Genomic DNA, 15,968 nt, shown 5'->3' with positions numbered 1-15,968 from the left:
AAATGCAAGGAAGGGGGAACATTTCCCTGAAAAGTGAACGCACACAGATGTGCATGCTCACAGCCCACCACTGGAGTAGGAGGGAACTGGGCGGGTCCCAACATTAGGATGGCCAAGACATCCAGCTTCCAATGCGCTGATGGCAACAGATAAGTAAAAAGTGAGCTCCTCGGACGCACGACAACACACCAACTGAAGTGGAAAGCGGCTCCTGTTCTGCTCCTCGTCCCATTTCGGACACTGCGTACAAGGCGGTGCGGCTCCACACTGCAGCAGGACTGAACCACAGAGAAGAAGACAGCGAAGACAGTCTCGGCTTTGGCTTGTGCGTTAAGTTTGACTCGACGGCGGTTATTTTTTTTAATTTATTTATTTTTTTACTCTTTATGTCATAAAACAAGTATCTTACTTTCTAGTGTGTATAGGTTAGTCTATTATTTTTGTTTACCACACCAAAGGCGACATTTACCTAATGACGGCAGAGATCCAGCAGCCACCCGCTCACACTCCTGCTCAGAGCAGCCCCATGTCTGCTCCGGAGAAGCCGCACGGACAGACGGCGGTCATGGAAACCGCCTCCTCCACCACGAAAACCAAAAAAACAAACGCAGGGATCCGTCGGCCAGAGAAGCCCCCATATTCATACATCGCTTTAATAGTCATGGCGATCCAAAGCTCTCCAACCAAGCGCCTGACGCTCAGTGAAATCTACCAGTTCCTGCAGAGCCGCTTCCCGTTTTTCAGAGGCTCGTACCAGGGATGGAAGAACTCCGTGCGTCACAACTTGTCTCTGAACGAGTGCTTCATAAAGCTGCCAAAGGGCCTCGGGCGGCCCGGGAAGGGCCACTACTGGACTATCGACCCGGCAAGTGAGTTTATGTTCGAGGAAGGCTCCTTCAGAAGGAGACCGAGGGGTTTTAGGCGCAAGTGCCAGGCGCTGAAACCCATGTACAGCATGATGAACGGCCTGGGATTCAACCACATCCCAGAGTCCTACAACTTCCAGGGGAGCGGCGGGGGCCTGTCCTGTGCGCCCAACAGCTTGTCTCTGGACAGTGGGATTGGGATGATGAATGGACACTTGGCAGGTAACATGGAGGGGATGGGTCTGTCTGGTCACTCCATGTCACACTTGTCGGCCAACAGTGGACATTCCTACATGGGAAGTTGTACAGGATCCACTGGGAATGACTATCCCCACCACGACAATTCTGGCTCCCCTCTGCTCACCAGCGGGGGAGTCATGGAGCCTCACCCCGTCTACTCGAGCTCAGCCTCGGCGTGGGCTCCTGCTCCCACGGCCTCGTTGAATAACGGGGCTTCTTACATTAAGCAGCAGCCTCTGTCTCCTTGTAACCCGGGGGCGAACTCGCTGCAGCCGAGTTTGCCCACACATTCCCTGGAGCAGCCGTACCTGCACCAGAACGGACACAGCACCACAGATTTACAAGGTACGTTCAGTTTGTTGTCCATTTCAAAAGTGATGAGTGAAAAGTGCTGATGTTATTAAGTAAACGGGGGACTATTCATTACACGAGCCCACATAAACAATTCAAATAAACATTTTATATTGTCAGGTCTCGTGGTTTACAGAGTTGTTTGGTTTGGTGCCAAATTGTGCGTAATGGAAACTCAGAGCGTTGTATTGCGCTGTAATTATATTTCGAATAATCAACATCGCATCTAGAAGCTGAGGCTGAATTCAAACCACTGAAATACGTGCGATTAAAACAAACAACGTAGAATATTTACTGCATAAAAATGACGCTTCGTTATCCTGCTCCCAAATACAAAGAGATAGATATAAATAAAAGTCACATATAAGGGAGTTTTAAACTTAAGCTAAAAAACATGTTGTCAGGGAAATAGAATGGAGCACTAAAGGGCAGCGAGTCTGCCGAGATAATTTAGAGTCGTGCCAATCTCCGGGCAAGAAAAAACAAGCGCGGTTTGGTCCAACATGTCTTGCCCCGAGGCCACAAGTCCTCCGGGACTGGCGTGCAAGAGGGCCACTGTCAATTAACCCAGCAAGCCCGCCTCCTCTTTTGACTTAGTTAATCGTGCCTCCTCAAGAGATATATATTTGAGTTAGTGGTAAAACTGTAGAAAAGTACACAATGAAATTATGCCAGACAAGTTTGGTTATACACACAATTTATAATATAATTATAATCTATAATTGTGTATAGATTATATATTGTGTTTAACGGCCTGTATCCTTGGCCATTATTTACCCATACTGAAAAAAATACAAATAGTTCTGTTACTTTTAGATTTTTTGGATGCTTTAAGATCAAATTTTAGCTATTTTTTAAAAAGAATAATACGTTATATTTTCAGTCATGGAAGGAAAAAAACAAAAACAAAAACAAATTGTGAGTTGATTTTTTGTGCTGTTTTTAATCGGTGTTTTTTGGATTTTTTTTTTTTTTATGCGCAGGTATTCCGCGGTACCATTCCCAGTCTCCAAGCATGTGCGACCGAAAGGAGTTCGTGTTCTCGTTCAACGCCATGACGTCCTCGGCCATGCACTCACCGAGCAGCAGCTCCTACTACCACCACCAGCAGGTCTCCTACCAGGACATCAAGCCGTGCGTCATGTGATGCCTCCGCGGACAGCGTGTGTGTGCGCGCAAAGCAGCGGCTCGGTGACGCCACCAGACCCGAGTGAATTGAACTGAAGTGAACTGAAGTGAACTGAAATGAAGATGAGAAGTAAATAAATAAAATTTAAAAATAAAACAAAACAAAAAAACAACCACTGAGAGACACAGCTGAGGCGTGACGCGTCCCGGGGCCTGGACAGGAAAACCGGACTAAACGTCTTTGTGCCGTTTTTTTTACGCAGCGTCAAAGACTCGGACAACAGGCCAATCACATCGCAACCACGTAATAATAATAATATATAATAATGCAAAACTCGTTTGTTTTCCATGCAGTCAACATCGACCAGCGGGGTAAAGACTGGGCTGCTGTTTGGTACTTAGTCCTGCAGAGCGGATGACTACAGCCTACCACTCCACACACACACACACGTTTTTCTACATGTTTATTCTTCTTCAAGTAGGCCAATGTAAAAAAAAAAAGAAAAAAAAATGCACACTTACTTTCTCTATGTCGAGTTTTTAACTTTTCTCTTTTTATTTCTGACAAATTAGGCTCTTTTTGGACGTATACATATTCTACATTACCAGTGAAGTTAAAATGGACACACACACTTACACACACACACGTAGGTCCATATCTGTGTAAAAATTGATGAAGGCACTTTTTGAATAGCCTATAAGCGCAACTTTTATTTATTCTGTAGGCCTGCATATTTTTAATTTCAAGCGAATTGGCCAAGGAGGTTTATGCTTTATTGGCAATATTTGTCAGGACGCTTATTATTTGTTTTAAAATGAAAAAAAATGGAGGATATATTGTAAGCACTGTTCTGTTTGTTTGTGTTAGATATACTGTATGTAGACCATTACTTTCGGCACTGTGTATATTATTGTCATATGTTGTTGTTGTTGTTAGGACAATTAGCCATGGTCCATCAGTGTGGGCTTATGTGTAGGTTATATTACAACAAAACCATTTGTAAGAAATAAAAATATATCTGTCGGGCTGTTTAAGCCCGAATCCACAATGACGAGGCATATTTCGATTTTTATCTCGTGACTATACAGATTCTCGGGTGAGGTATATACAGTGCGACACTAAAATAATAATAATAATAATAATAATAATAAAGGGCAGCATGATTAGAAAACGAACCTAAATCATAACTAATTAAAATAGCGCGACAATTAGTTTCTTAAATACACAATGTTTATGATAACTGAGGATAACCATTTCACAAATTAAAATATAATTAATCAAATGTAATCATTTAAGTACAACAGGGAGACGTGGTGTCGTCTTTGGCCATGGATTTAGCGACACGAGGTCCACACTGTTATTTCACTGGCGATTTAAAGGGGATTTTCACAGTGATCTCATGAGATCAAACCAAAAGTCTGACAGTTTAAACCACGTCAACCCACGCACTTGGAAACTGGCATTAATCTGGTTTTCATCAAAACGACCATTAATGATGATAAATGGTTTGAAAAGTTAATTGTAACTTTTAAATGTGAGACCCTGTAAAGGCCTAACAAACCAGAGGCAGGGAAATAATAACTTAATAATATATTCTTCTGGTTCTTGTGACCATTTTTCCAGAAAGAGAACCATTTCTGTGCCCTTGTACAAATCCGATTTTATAATAATAATAATATTTTAGGGGTGTCCATGACAAAATAATGTTACCAAAAACCTACACAGATGATGGACTTTAAGGGAAAAACAAAAAAGGGAGAGAAAAAACTTTCATAAAATATGAAATGTTGCTTAAATATTACAGAAATTGGAATTTCAACATTTACCTTTACAAAAAGTAATCACACAAATAAGGTCACATCCCGTCATGTCACTTTTTTGTAATATAAAAGGCAGTTTTACTTGAGTCCCTTTATCAGATTTTTTATTGTACAAACACCTAATTATTAGTTTGACAAGCTGTGCATATGACTTGCTGTATGTATATAGTTTAAGGCAGGTGCATAAATGTAATGTTAATTTGAATAAGCACAAATGAAAACTCCTGCATGTGGTTTATAATTTGAATTATTTATAGTGTCAGACAACAACAGGTGCTGCTAGAGTTAAAGGATAAAATGGCCGGACTGTGCTGTGTAAGATTTTACTCTGCAGCTCACGTCGTTGAGGTTTGTCTTCACACGTCTCCAGGCACGACACTGACCACTGACTGAACCCCAGTAAAATGCCACAAAGCACAGAGGGTAACAGCAGTGCAACAGAACATTAGCTTTAACTAACTGATGACATTTGCCGAGGTTTAGTGCTGTGGCATGGCTCAGGGAGTGGGAGCGAGAGAGAAAGAGAGAGGGAGAGATGGGGTTCCACAGCTGCTGCCCGTCGTGCAGCCACAGGCCTGCATGACAGCTCCATAAAAAGCCTGAATCCTGCTCAGTGCAGACAGACATGCTGTGTGTGCTTGTGTCTAAATACAATCTGGAGAAAACAGGACACTTCTCTGCTCTGGTGCCGCACAGACACAGAAGTAAATGCATGGTTTAACAGGTAAAAAGGTCTGTGCAGATAACAAGATACAGGCTATATAGGCTATAAAGTATGGATATGTGGTTTGCATCTGTAAGATACTGTTGGTATTTGGTATAATTTAAAGATTTGTGCCACAACTATCACCAAAATTAATCTAAATTCGACCTTATTGTTGCCTTGTAGGGAAATTAACTTAGTGTTTTTCGTATTTGCAGCACCAGTGAAACCAAAATTAATTTCCCTAAAGAGACAATAAAGTGTATCATAACGTATCCTTAAAATGAATGCCCTAAGACGGTATGTTTACTTTTAATATTTGACCTTGAATCAATGCCTCATCGGAACAATCCTCAGGTTTTCTGTGGTAACGATAGTTACAGCTGGGCTCAGGATGCAACCGGTGCTGCAACGTGTCTCAGTTAAAGTGGGATTCTGAACAATTGAAGACAAAAAAAAACAGGTTCAGTCGATCGCTTTAGTGAACTGTGTTACAAACAGATGCATAAAGAGTTTAACAGTCCATTCAACCATCTCTTATTTATTATGTGGTGACGCCGGCCACACACACACAAAAAAAAGGTAAAAAGTGAAAAGGTAGGTCTGGACAATAAAGGTGTTTTTTTTTTTCAATATCACTAAGATTGAAACCCTATATAATTATGTATTAAACAAACACACAGAGATACAGCACACAACAACTGCTTTGAATTAAGGTGTTCTTAAATTTGTGTTAACTGACATTTACTATGATAATTATCAACATGAACTGATATGAACATTTTATCATAACCTGAAATAAGTTGTAGGGTTGTATACTTGCAAATAAGAAAACTATTAGAAATCAAAGGCCCCTCACTTTGAAATGCCATATGTATAAATTAAAACTTTAGATTTACTTTAAGTACATAACCTGCATTCCAAGAGTTAATTTTTACAGGTAACATGCAAAAGGTTTTACTGGTTATTGCTTCAAGATCATCACAGTTTAATTATGGCTTTTTTACGTCAAATATTCTCTAGTCAAATTTAGAAATAACAGAAATTTGAGTTTTAAATGTAAAAACAGAATCACAATTTCTGAGTGGTTAAAAAAATGTTTTGCAAAACACTGCGGTCAAAAACTGTGGCGTATTAAAATATAAAGGATTGTGAAAATTGTGTAAATGTCCACTAGGTGGCGCTACCTGGAAAAAAGCTTTCTCTGGCTCGTGACCTCTAACGGACACACAGAGCAGAGGGTTAAATAGAATAAGGCACATACTGTTACGTGTGTCTGGGTTAAATACGGTGAAAATGTATATGAAATGAAATCCTGCATGACCTGACGCTGCTTTTATATATTTCTACATTTGCAGTTGCTGTGTAGTTTTAATGATATTATTAGCACTCACTTTAGATGTTTATGGGCCAAATAAGAGAGGGTCATCTTGTGACTGAACCTACATAAATAATAAAAACACAAATAACTCTTCTGAAGGTTGTTCAAGGCTGCTCGACTGGTTTTTTTTTTTTACTGCTCAGTCGTCTCGGCCGCGTCGTCCGTGGATGTTGACGTTTTAGGTTTCAGGGCTGGTGAGGGTCTTGGTCTCCGGTTGGACTCTCCGGACCTCTTGCCACCGCGTTGACTCTTGGCCAGTTCGGCCTGGAGACTCTGACCATTCAGACTGAGACCCTGCAGAGCCTCCAGGGCTTTTTCTGCAGCCTCGGGGTCGTTGTAGTCAAGGAAGGCCCTGTGTTGAGCTCCCTGCCAGGTGAGCCTCAGTGGAGGAGCCTCCCGCTCTCTGAGGGCAGTTTTCAGCTCGCTAACACGGACTCCGGTGGGGATTCCTCCCAGGTAAACTGTGGTCACAGTCGCAGGGATTTTACGTTGGGACGTCACTTCGCCACTCTTCTCCTCTGGGCCTTTCTCCCTCATGTTGCGTCCACTTTTTACCTTTCGTTTTTCTCCGATTTCGCTCTCGTCACCTCCTTTGTCATCGCCTCTGCTTGCTTTCCTCACCCTGGCCGGACGCAGTCTACCTTTCTGCTGTCCCTCTCCTCTGGGTGGGGACTGTTTGGATTCTCCCTCGGCATCCTGCTGCGTGTTCCGCTTCGGCCTCCGTCTGGTTTGCCTTTTGGGTTGCGCGGCATGCAGAGCAGGCTCTGCTGCTGCATCAAGCGCCGCCCCCAGTGTTACATCCTTTCCAGCCTGCTCCTCCAGAGCACGCAGTGTCTTTAGGATGGGGATCTTCTCCAGTTTTTCCATGTCCAGCTGAAGACAAAAAACTTGACAGTCTCAGTCATTCTGAAAGGGGAGGGGTGTCTCTCTCTCACACACACACACACAGACACACACACACAGAAAACAAATAGCCAGCTAGGAGCCAACCAGGCTTAACAAACCTGGAAAATGAATTGGTATTATTCCACTCTGCTCACAACTCATGCTATGGTAATAATGTTTTTTTCATAGCAGCAGAACATTTCATTTCCCAGGCAGTTAAAAATAAAGACTTGTCTTGATTTGTTGGGTCTTAAAGTGTCTTGGCAGCCTTTGATGCTGACCAGTCCCGTAAAGGATACACGGGACTATTGTTTTAACACTGGCCTGTTTGACCCGTCGTTCCCCTGCCCCAGCGGAGCCGAGCTGTGCAGGCAGAGCAGCCTTTGATGGTCAGACATGGCCTTCCTGCCTATGAGGTCACTGGGTCCTGTTTACTTGCACGCGCGTCTGAAGGAAACCCAGAGGTAGCGCACAAACTCTCTCCACATGATAAGAATAATAGCCCATAATGTCTAATTAAAGACAAATGATCAGGTGGAAAAACACATGACACAAGTCTCTGCCAGGGACAGTAAATTAGAGGCACTTAACGTCCAGCACTGTAAAGAGAAACTGAAATAAGGCGACTTTTGAAATGTATACTTAGATAATAAACTCTTATTTTGTGTTTGTTTGGACATTGTTTATACTCTTGTGTTTAATAGGTGATTGTTTGTGTGTCTTGGGAGAATAATATACACTATATTGAATATGCACTGAAAATAGAAAAATAAACAGCCGACTAATGTTGCCATTATTACAACAGATTTAAAGGGGGAAATAGTGGAAATCCTTTGTGGAATTTACTGTACACTTTTTAACTGTACTTTTTTTATCCATTCATTTTCAACTGCATCTTTCACCATGGAAGAGACAGGAAGGGAGGTATGTTTTGGTGTATTTTTTTTGCTGTATATACTGTAAGTGGGTGAATTATATTTTAAAGTGGATATTATATGTTTCATCATTTATTCAGGCAGATGTGGGTTGTAGTGATGTGTGTGTAAAGTAGTTGCACAAAAATGTGAAGTGAGTGGATGTAGAGGTCATCTGATGAAGTGTGATGTAATGTCCATTATGTCCATTAGAGGGCAGTGTCTCCACAGGGAGATGCTACACGTTTGAATAAGATCTCTGAAGAAGTCTGATGTCTGAGTTCATGTTTGACCTCATGGACCTGAGACTTTACATGACAGGTGAGGACATTTTTAATTTAAACAGTTTGTAATGGATTTGTATTGAAAAGGTTTTGTTTTCAGTAAAATAACTTGTGTTTTATGTTCAACACTGACAGTATCACACTACTTTGAAGAAATAACATAATGTAACAATGTTCTCCCATAAATGTTTTTAGCTTAAAAGGTCACACTGAAACACTTTTTAAAACACATATTTGAGGAAATCTTCTTGACAGCCATCATTAAGTAAAGTTTTATGTATCAGGTTTTCTGTTTGTTGAATGTTTATTCATTTAAAATGATGGTTCAGATCTTAAGATGTATTTATTCTTGCATGTTTGAACCTTTATATTATGTATAATAAATCCACACAAAATTACAATAACCTGAATGGGAGATCAACTTTCTTTTGCCCCAGTAAGATTCATACTCATGGTGTGATAATTTTCATTAAGTATAAATTGACTTTAATGTGGATTTTATTGTTTTTCGACAAAAACAGCCACTGCGCCATGGAAGCACTTGAGGCCAAAGCAACGTATTTAAGTTTACCTTAGTCCAGATGATTCCTTGTGGTTTGGGTAACTCACAGTCAGTCTTGATCACTCTGGTGGGCGTGAGGATGTAGTCCACAGTCAGGTCATGACTCTCGATCAGCTCCTCTGGGATGTTCACCACCTGAAAGCACGGATGTTCAAGTCAGCCATGAAACAATACTTCATGAGAGACACAGGTTTGTAAATTAAAGACGACGTTTGCCTGTTTGTTATTAGATAAAGTGCGTGAAGCAGATACTCTGGAGTTCATCATAGAATATGTACACCTGTGATTGACAACGAAAATGAGAACGAAACAGGCAGTTTCCTTGAAACTATAACTATATATATATATATATATATATATATATATATATACACATATATATGCATATATATATACATATATATATACACATACATGGTAACTTGCGGCTAAACAGACTGACCTGACAGTCGTGGACAACAGTGACCACCACAGTCGACTCATTCACCGCTTCCATTGAAGCCATCATGCCGTACTCCATGTCGGCGTAACCCTCGCCTTTTCCAATACGAAAGCCTGCGAGAGGAAGCAGAGACCAGGACACAGAGATCAGCGGTCTACATTTAATCTGAATATCTGTTATACTCAGTGTAACAGTTATTCACATCAGACAGACACCATATCTACTCTTCTTTAAACATTTGACATTGTCTTATTATTTTTAATATTTTGTATTACTTCCCTTCTGTTGTATGATTTGCTCACCTTGTTTTTTAGTCCTCATTCTGTTAAGCACTTCAAGATGTGCGACATAAACAAGGTTTTATTATTTTTATTTCATTAGTGAAAGTGAGGAGGCCTGAGGTTCTACCTAGCATATTACTTTTTGCACATGAGCATGTTTTTCACTGATCCATTGACTTATTGTTGACTTTATAGAGATTGGCATTTTAATTTATGTCCTTTATTTTCTCCTTTGTAACTACAATAAAATAATATCCCTTTTGGGGATTATTAAAGTTGTCGTTTCGGCTAGCTTCCTGTCCACTGCTGCCTCTCCCATGTCTTCCTATGTCACCTCCACCTAGACCGTATACAGTATAAAAAGTGGACATGGTCTTCCAGTTTGCTGGATGAGGACAACCTAGAAGTAAGAATAAATTGAACTTGGTTGCAAAAAGATTGGATACATTCTTGTGAAATACACTCCACCTCAGTGATATCTGTCAAAATATAAAAGTGACTTAACTTTTACGTTATTTTAACGATAGTATTTCACTGACAGTAGCTTTGGCAGCTCTTTCCGATTGTGTCTCTGATCTTCAGAGCAGCAGTTTCTCCTCGCCAGGATCAATGGATTCACTTAAAGCTGAAAATGACCAACATCTGCACCGTATTCCGCTTTTTTTAAAAATAGTGCAAGAAATGATTTTAATCTGAAAAATTCACCATATTATAATACACAGACTTCTTCAAGGCAGCCGTACTCACGTTTTCAATTTATGAAAATAACTCAATTAAACGTCGTCTGATGGGAACATGGGACGAACACTGAAGAAAACCCCTTATGAGAACCATGTGGCGTTGTGCATCGAGAGCTGTTTGGAAATGTATGCATTACAGTAAACATGTCTGTTTGACCCACTTATCTTCAGGCACTCTGATGGAGACCAAACTGCACTGCGAGTGATGAGACAATTTACAAGGAGAGCTGAACGCAGCAGAACCCACAAGAAGCAAAATGGGTCTGATTACGCACATGTGCCCTCGTTCTCTTTTATGTTCCTCTCACAGGCCTTTTCATTCTATTGATCCTATTTACTTTTTATTGTGGTTTATTTTGTGTGCTTACTTGACAGTGCATGTTAATCGGCATGTAAGTAGAAGATTTAACTGTGCCAGATTATAACAAGAATTCTGATTTACATCAGTCGTCCCAAAACAGGTTACAGAAAAAAAACACTGATGACACTCACCAGCCACTTTATTAGGAACACATGACATCTAATAAAGTGGCAGGACTGGCACATGGTGTGGTCTTCTGCTTCTGTAGCCCATCTGCTTAAAGATTAAATGTGTTTTGCATTCACAGATGGTCTCGTGCTTATCTTTGTTGTAAAGTGCAATTCTTTAAGTTACTGTTGTGAGTCCAAATTAACCTTCTATCATTTTTGAACCAGTGTGGTCATTCTCCTCTGACCTCTGGGATCAACAAGGCAGAGATCTGTCGCTCACTGGATAGTTTCTCTTTTTTTTTTTTTTTTTTAAACTTTCCCTCTCGCTGGCACACACATTCACATAAAATCACTGGCAGACACATCTGCTCAGTCAGATTGGTTCAAAACATCATTTGGTCTTCATGAACACAAATCACATCCTTGTGTTATTTGTGCTGTTATCCAATGGCCTCAAAAAAAAACCAGCACATTGCTGCAATACAGCATAATGTGTTACTTGTTGTGGCCACTGGATGGCAGCGGAGCTACAAACCTCAGACATGACACAAGACCTTTCTGTCTCATTGTGATTGTGACAGATTCCCTTCAAGTGTTACTGATCTATTGTAAACACAAGGCTGAGGTCACACCTTTGACCCACGTCATAATAGCTTAAATTGGTGTCCAAGTGACTTTTGTGCCAACTTGGTTTTCCAACTAAATCTTCCCGTCTCAGTTTTTGCCTGTCCATAGTGACAGAAAATGTTGCCCTTTGACTAAAAAGTATTCCCAATGTGTTTCTGAAAATATTGTGTTCACAAAGCAAAAAAAAAATGCTATGGGTTACAACGGGGTTCCATGGATCAGGACCTTAAATCACTAAAATCGAATCAATTCAGCCATAAATCTAGGTGAATGTTTGTGCCAAATTTGAAAGGATTCCATCAGGATTCTAGAGCTGAAGTATATCCAATTCACAAGAATTGATTGTGGGGATGGACAGATAAGCAGAACATACCTCTAATGAGGCTGTCCTCCACTTTTGGGTCCTATACAGGACCCAAAAGTGTTTTTAAAATAGGTGCAAACTGGTACCTTAGGTGTGTCGTCATCAAGTAGCTTCAATGAGGTTTCCAAAGAATTGTACTTTGGTGTGATTGACAGGGGTTAGACTTTTACATACAATTCAGTCATTGTCTGTAACTTAATGCCTAGACCTGTCTTTATTTTTTGCCCTAACCTTACACCTTCTGCAGGCCCTAACCCCAATCTCATTAACAGTTAGTTAAAAATACAGGTGCACTAAAATGTTGGACAGCTTGCCTCTAAGTCACTGCAGTGATGATGCAGAGATGATTGCATACATTACAACACCTTCACAGCTCTGGAGGTCACTTGATTGTTTACACCATCATGAACACATTTCATTTCTTCTCTACAAAGTCGTACGTTATGAGAAACTGGTAAACTACTACAACTATGGTGTGTGAATTTTCATCTTGAATCTCTGGCGGAAATGCCAACAAATATTTACCTTTTTCTGACACGGCCACAGAGCCAACCACCACCAGATCTACCTTCACCTTTGCATCTAGCCCGACAGGAACGCTGAAGTCTCTGACACCCTGTGAAAAGAGGGCAGAAGAAAAGATTTTGGGGGCGTTACGAATCATGGTGACAATTCTTGGTTGAAAAAAATGTGTTCATAGTAAGGCCAAACCTGAGAGGAAGAGCATATGCGCAGCTGTTCTTTGGTGGCCCCCTGAGGAGGAGTAATCTTATTGAAAAGACCAGTGCGTAGACGAGGAGTAGGGACCAGTAAAGTTTTCTGTGCCTGTAAAAGATAAAACAAAAATTAAGTACCAGACATTTGCATTATTATTTAGAATAATTGTTGACACTGGAATGATGTGTGCGACGTGTCATTTTAAAGCTGCATTGTGTAACTTTTAAATATGCATGAATGTCTGTTACATTTGAGCTCTGTGCTTCTCAGTATCACAGTATTGCTCGGCAACATCCCCGCGCTGCACGCAGGAAGTGAAATCACAACAGTAACATAGTGTGAGTGTAGCAAGTTGGCTGTTAAAAACACTAAAGCATCTACAAAACGTTTCAGAGGTGGATGGTCAACAGTTTGTGGGATAAACACTTCTAGCAAATGGGAAGTATTTCCATATCAGACTTGTTATATGAATAAAGAGTAAATCAGTTGTTTAGTTTGAGGCACTGAGGTTGTTGGTGTTTTTCCCACACAGTACAGCGCTACCTGTAGCACTGCCATCCGAGCACCTTCCAATGGTTTATCAGGATCCACCTTGACCTCAGGTGACTGGGTGAACACCGGCAGCTCAGACACTTTGGCACAGGCTGTATAGGCGCCCTGATTGAAAAGATAGGAAGACAAAAAAAGATGACATAAATGTTAACTTACTTCCAAAGTGGCAAAGCGTGCCTGCTGCTGCGGTCTGTCTGGGTTTACTTTGACTGTGTGGCTGGACTTGAACTCCTGCAGGTCTGCAAGTCTGTTGCATGCTTGATTTGCACCCTGCACCCGTTATATACACAGCAGGAGAGATGCGTAGATGCACACACAGAATAGCAATTAGTGTAAGACAATATGTGGGAGCCAATTCCTGTGTTTGATCATTTCTAATATTTAATTTTAACATTTACATAGTATTTCTAAAGGTGTGTACTCATTTCCCATGTCCTGTGTATAGGGCAGGTTCTGCAGCCTAGTGATGTGCACCATTTTCTGGATATTAACATGATCATATACTTTGATAACATAAGGAGCAAAGCATAGAGACTTAAACAAGCGTGTAAGGTTGCCATGATGGTTAATTTACCTGTTTAGGAAAAATATACATTTACTTTGACTAAAAACGTACCTATCATATATTACTTAACGCAAAGGTAGAAAAAAACAATGGACCACCTTAATTTAATATCAAGTCCTTCATAGATTACTCACTTACATAATCAAACAATTAATAATCTGCTACTAAATCCAACACCAAGTATTCAGATGATTTTGGATGTGTAGTTACATTTATTTGCAACTGTATTGTAGCAAATTTAATATGTGGGTGTGAACAAAACAACACATTTAAGGTTTGGTAAAAAAAAAAAAAAAAAAGATCAAACAAATAATTTGATTAAGGAGAAAAAAAAATGACCAATCAACCGATAACTGAAATAATTTTTTGGTGATGACCAGACTCCCTTATATGACTGATTCTACATAATAAAACATGACAAATAATATGCTTAGACTCTCCATTATGCAAAACAATTCCTGCATTTTAATGTTCATAATCATTGTTATTAATTGGTTTATTCCAGTCTAATATTGTATTCCATATTCTCTGTACACCATTGGTGCATGTCATTTTCTTTATATTAAAAGATGTTGGAGTATGTTTTTATGATTATACATTTTATTCTAATGTTAACATGTATATTTTTGATATATAGTGCATTTTAACTCCTGTATTTTCCTATTTCTTTCCTAATATAATAGCATGTTCCCAGTGATCAACAAATGTATCTGTGTATCTATGTATCTATCAAATATCCATCCTAGTACTTTTCTCAAACTCTAGTTTGTTTGATTTGTCCCTTTTTTAATCGTTATCTTGTTGTGATTTCAAATTGAATAGTTTTTCTTGTGTATAGACAATGCAAATAAAACAGCCAAGCTAACACTTTCTGGTTCCCTGAACGTTCTGGGAACGTTACTTGAAGGTCCCTCCCGAGGTTAATGTCCTGTGGTTGATATGGCACGCTTTCCTTACGTTCTCCTAACGTTAGTTTCTGGTCGCACATTCGGTTCCCAGAATGACAAAATATGTCACGGTATATTAAACACTTCATTTGCACGTGTCCTGAAACTCAAGCGGGTTAACCTGCCTTGAAATTCGGGATCCTGTTGTGAACAGGCCTCGGAAAATTGGCCAGGTTCTTCTCCTCGATGTAGTCCCAAACTCTCTGACGAATGTCCCATTTCGACGCTCCTGTTAGGAACAAACCACACGTTAATAGCGACATTTAGCAGCGTTCCGCAGCGACACGTGGCGACAAAACAAACCTTTACAAACGCTTAACCTACCGGGGTTTATTTTAATAACGGGCTCCATCGTGCACTCAGTGGTTCAGATTCAGCCTCCACATGTGAGCTGAGTAACACGAAGGAACAGCTGCTTGTCAATGTTTATCAGTGCTACGGCGGCGCGAGAGACACAGACTTCACAAAACGCGAAGCCAGAATAGCGGTTCCTTGGGATATTTATACTCTTCCACCAAATCCACTGGCTCCAAGCCAAAAGTCATCTATTTTCTACCATCATGTGCTTTTTCTATATTTAATAAATATTACAGTCAAAAATACGTGCATTTTATTAAATAGCTTCCATGTCATAAGACTCTGAAACAATGCAAAGCTATATCACCACAATTGTTTGATACTTCTTATATGAACAAGGACTTATATCTTTATTTAATTATAGAGCTTTGTCATGGAATGTTATATTTTAAAAATAGCCTATTCAAGCAATAGCTTGAGTCCAGAATTATGATATAATACTAATTGTATTGTATTTCTTATATTTTCCGGACTACTTTTTGACTTTAGTGTTTGTCTTATATGAATATTAAAAAATATTTTCCCCCAATATTCCATGTAGAATAGGATCGAAATTGTATTGTCCCTATAAGGTATATTATTTTTCCACTTTGTTATAGCCTTCCCATTCCAAAGCAATTCCTATGACATATTGTATTACTACTATTGCTGTGTACTGGATTGCTTCTTATACTGTATATTATTTTTAGATTTTGAGCTCCCAAGGAAATATTACAACCTGAAAGGGTCAGATTCCACCACTAGAGGGTGAGCCACACTCACAGATGAAT

The 15,968-nt window shown here is 40.0% G+C and overlaps 2 protein-coding genes across 3 annotated transcripts; one reads left to right on the top strand and one right to left on the bottom strand.

The window, feature by feature from the left end:
• Positions 1-79: 79 nt before the first annotated feature.
• foxf1 (forkhead box F1) lies at positions 80-3,634 on the top strand. Its single transcript, XM_058629338.1, has 2 exons — positions 80-1,451; positions 2,441-3,634. Exons 1-2 carry the CDS (start codon positions 473-475, stop codon positions 2,602-2,604), a joined length of 1,143 nt encoding a protein of 380 aa, XP_058485321.1. The 5' UTR covers positions 80-472; the 3' UTR covers positions 2,605-3,634.
• Positions 3,635-5,573: 1,939 nt separating this feature from the next.
• mthfsd (methenyltetrahydrofolate synthetase domain containing) lies at positions 5,574-15,299 on the bottom strand. Of its 2 annotated transcripts, none has more exons than XM_058629337.1 (8): positions 15,166-15,299; positions 14,967-15,070; positions 13,486-13,599; positions 12,772-12,885; positions 12,586-12,676; positions 9,578-9,690; positions 9,145-9,270; positions 5,574-7,363 (listed from the first exon to the last, which is right to left on the bottom strand). In XM_058629337.1, the coding sequence occupies exons 1-8, from the start codon at positions 15,191-15,193 to the stop codon at positions 6,623-6,625; spliced, it is 1,431 nt and encodes a 476-aa protein (XP_058485320.1). In that variant the 5' UTR covers positions 15,194-15,299; the 3' UTR covers positions 5,574-6,622. The 2 variants fall into 2 exon arrangements, with proteins under 2 accessions (XP_058485320.1, XP_058485319.1); XM_058629336.1 differs by lacking the exon at positions 13,486-13,599 and adding an exon at positions 13,321-13,434 and having other exon boundaries at positions 15,166-15,298.
• Positions 15,300-15,968: the final 669 nt, after the last annotated feature.

Source organism: Solea solea, chromosome 5 (genome assembly GCF_958295425.1).
Source record: "Solea solea chromosome 5, fSolSol10.1, whole genome shotgun sequence".
NCBI lineage: Eukaryota > Metazoa > Chordata > Actinopteri > Pleuronectiformes > Soleidae > Solea > Solea solea.
The sequence above is the reverse complement of the archived record's forward strand: the minus strand, read 5'-3'. Positions and strand labels throughout refer to the sequence as shown.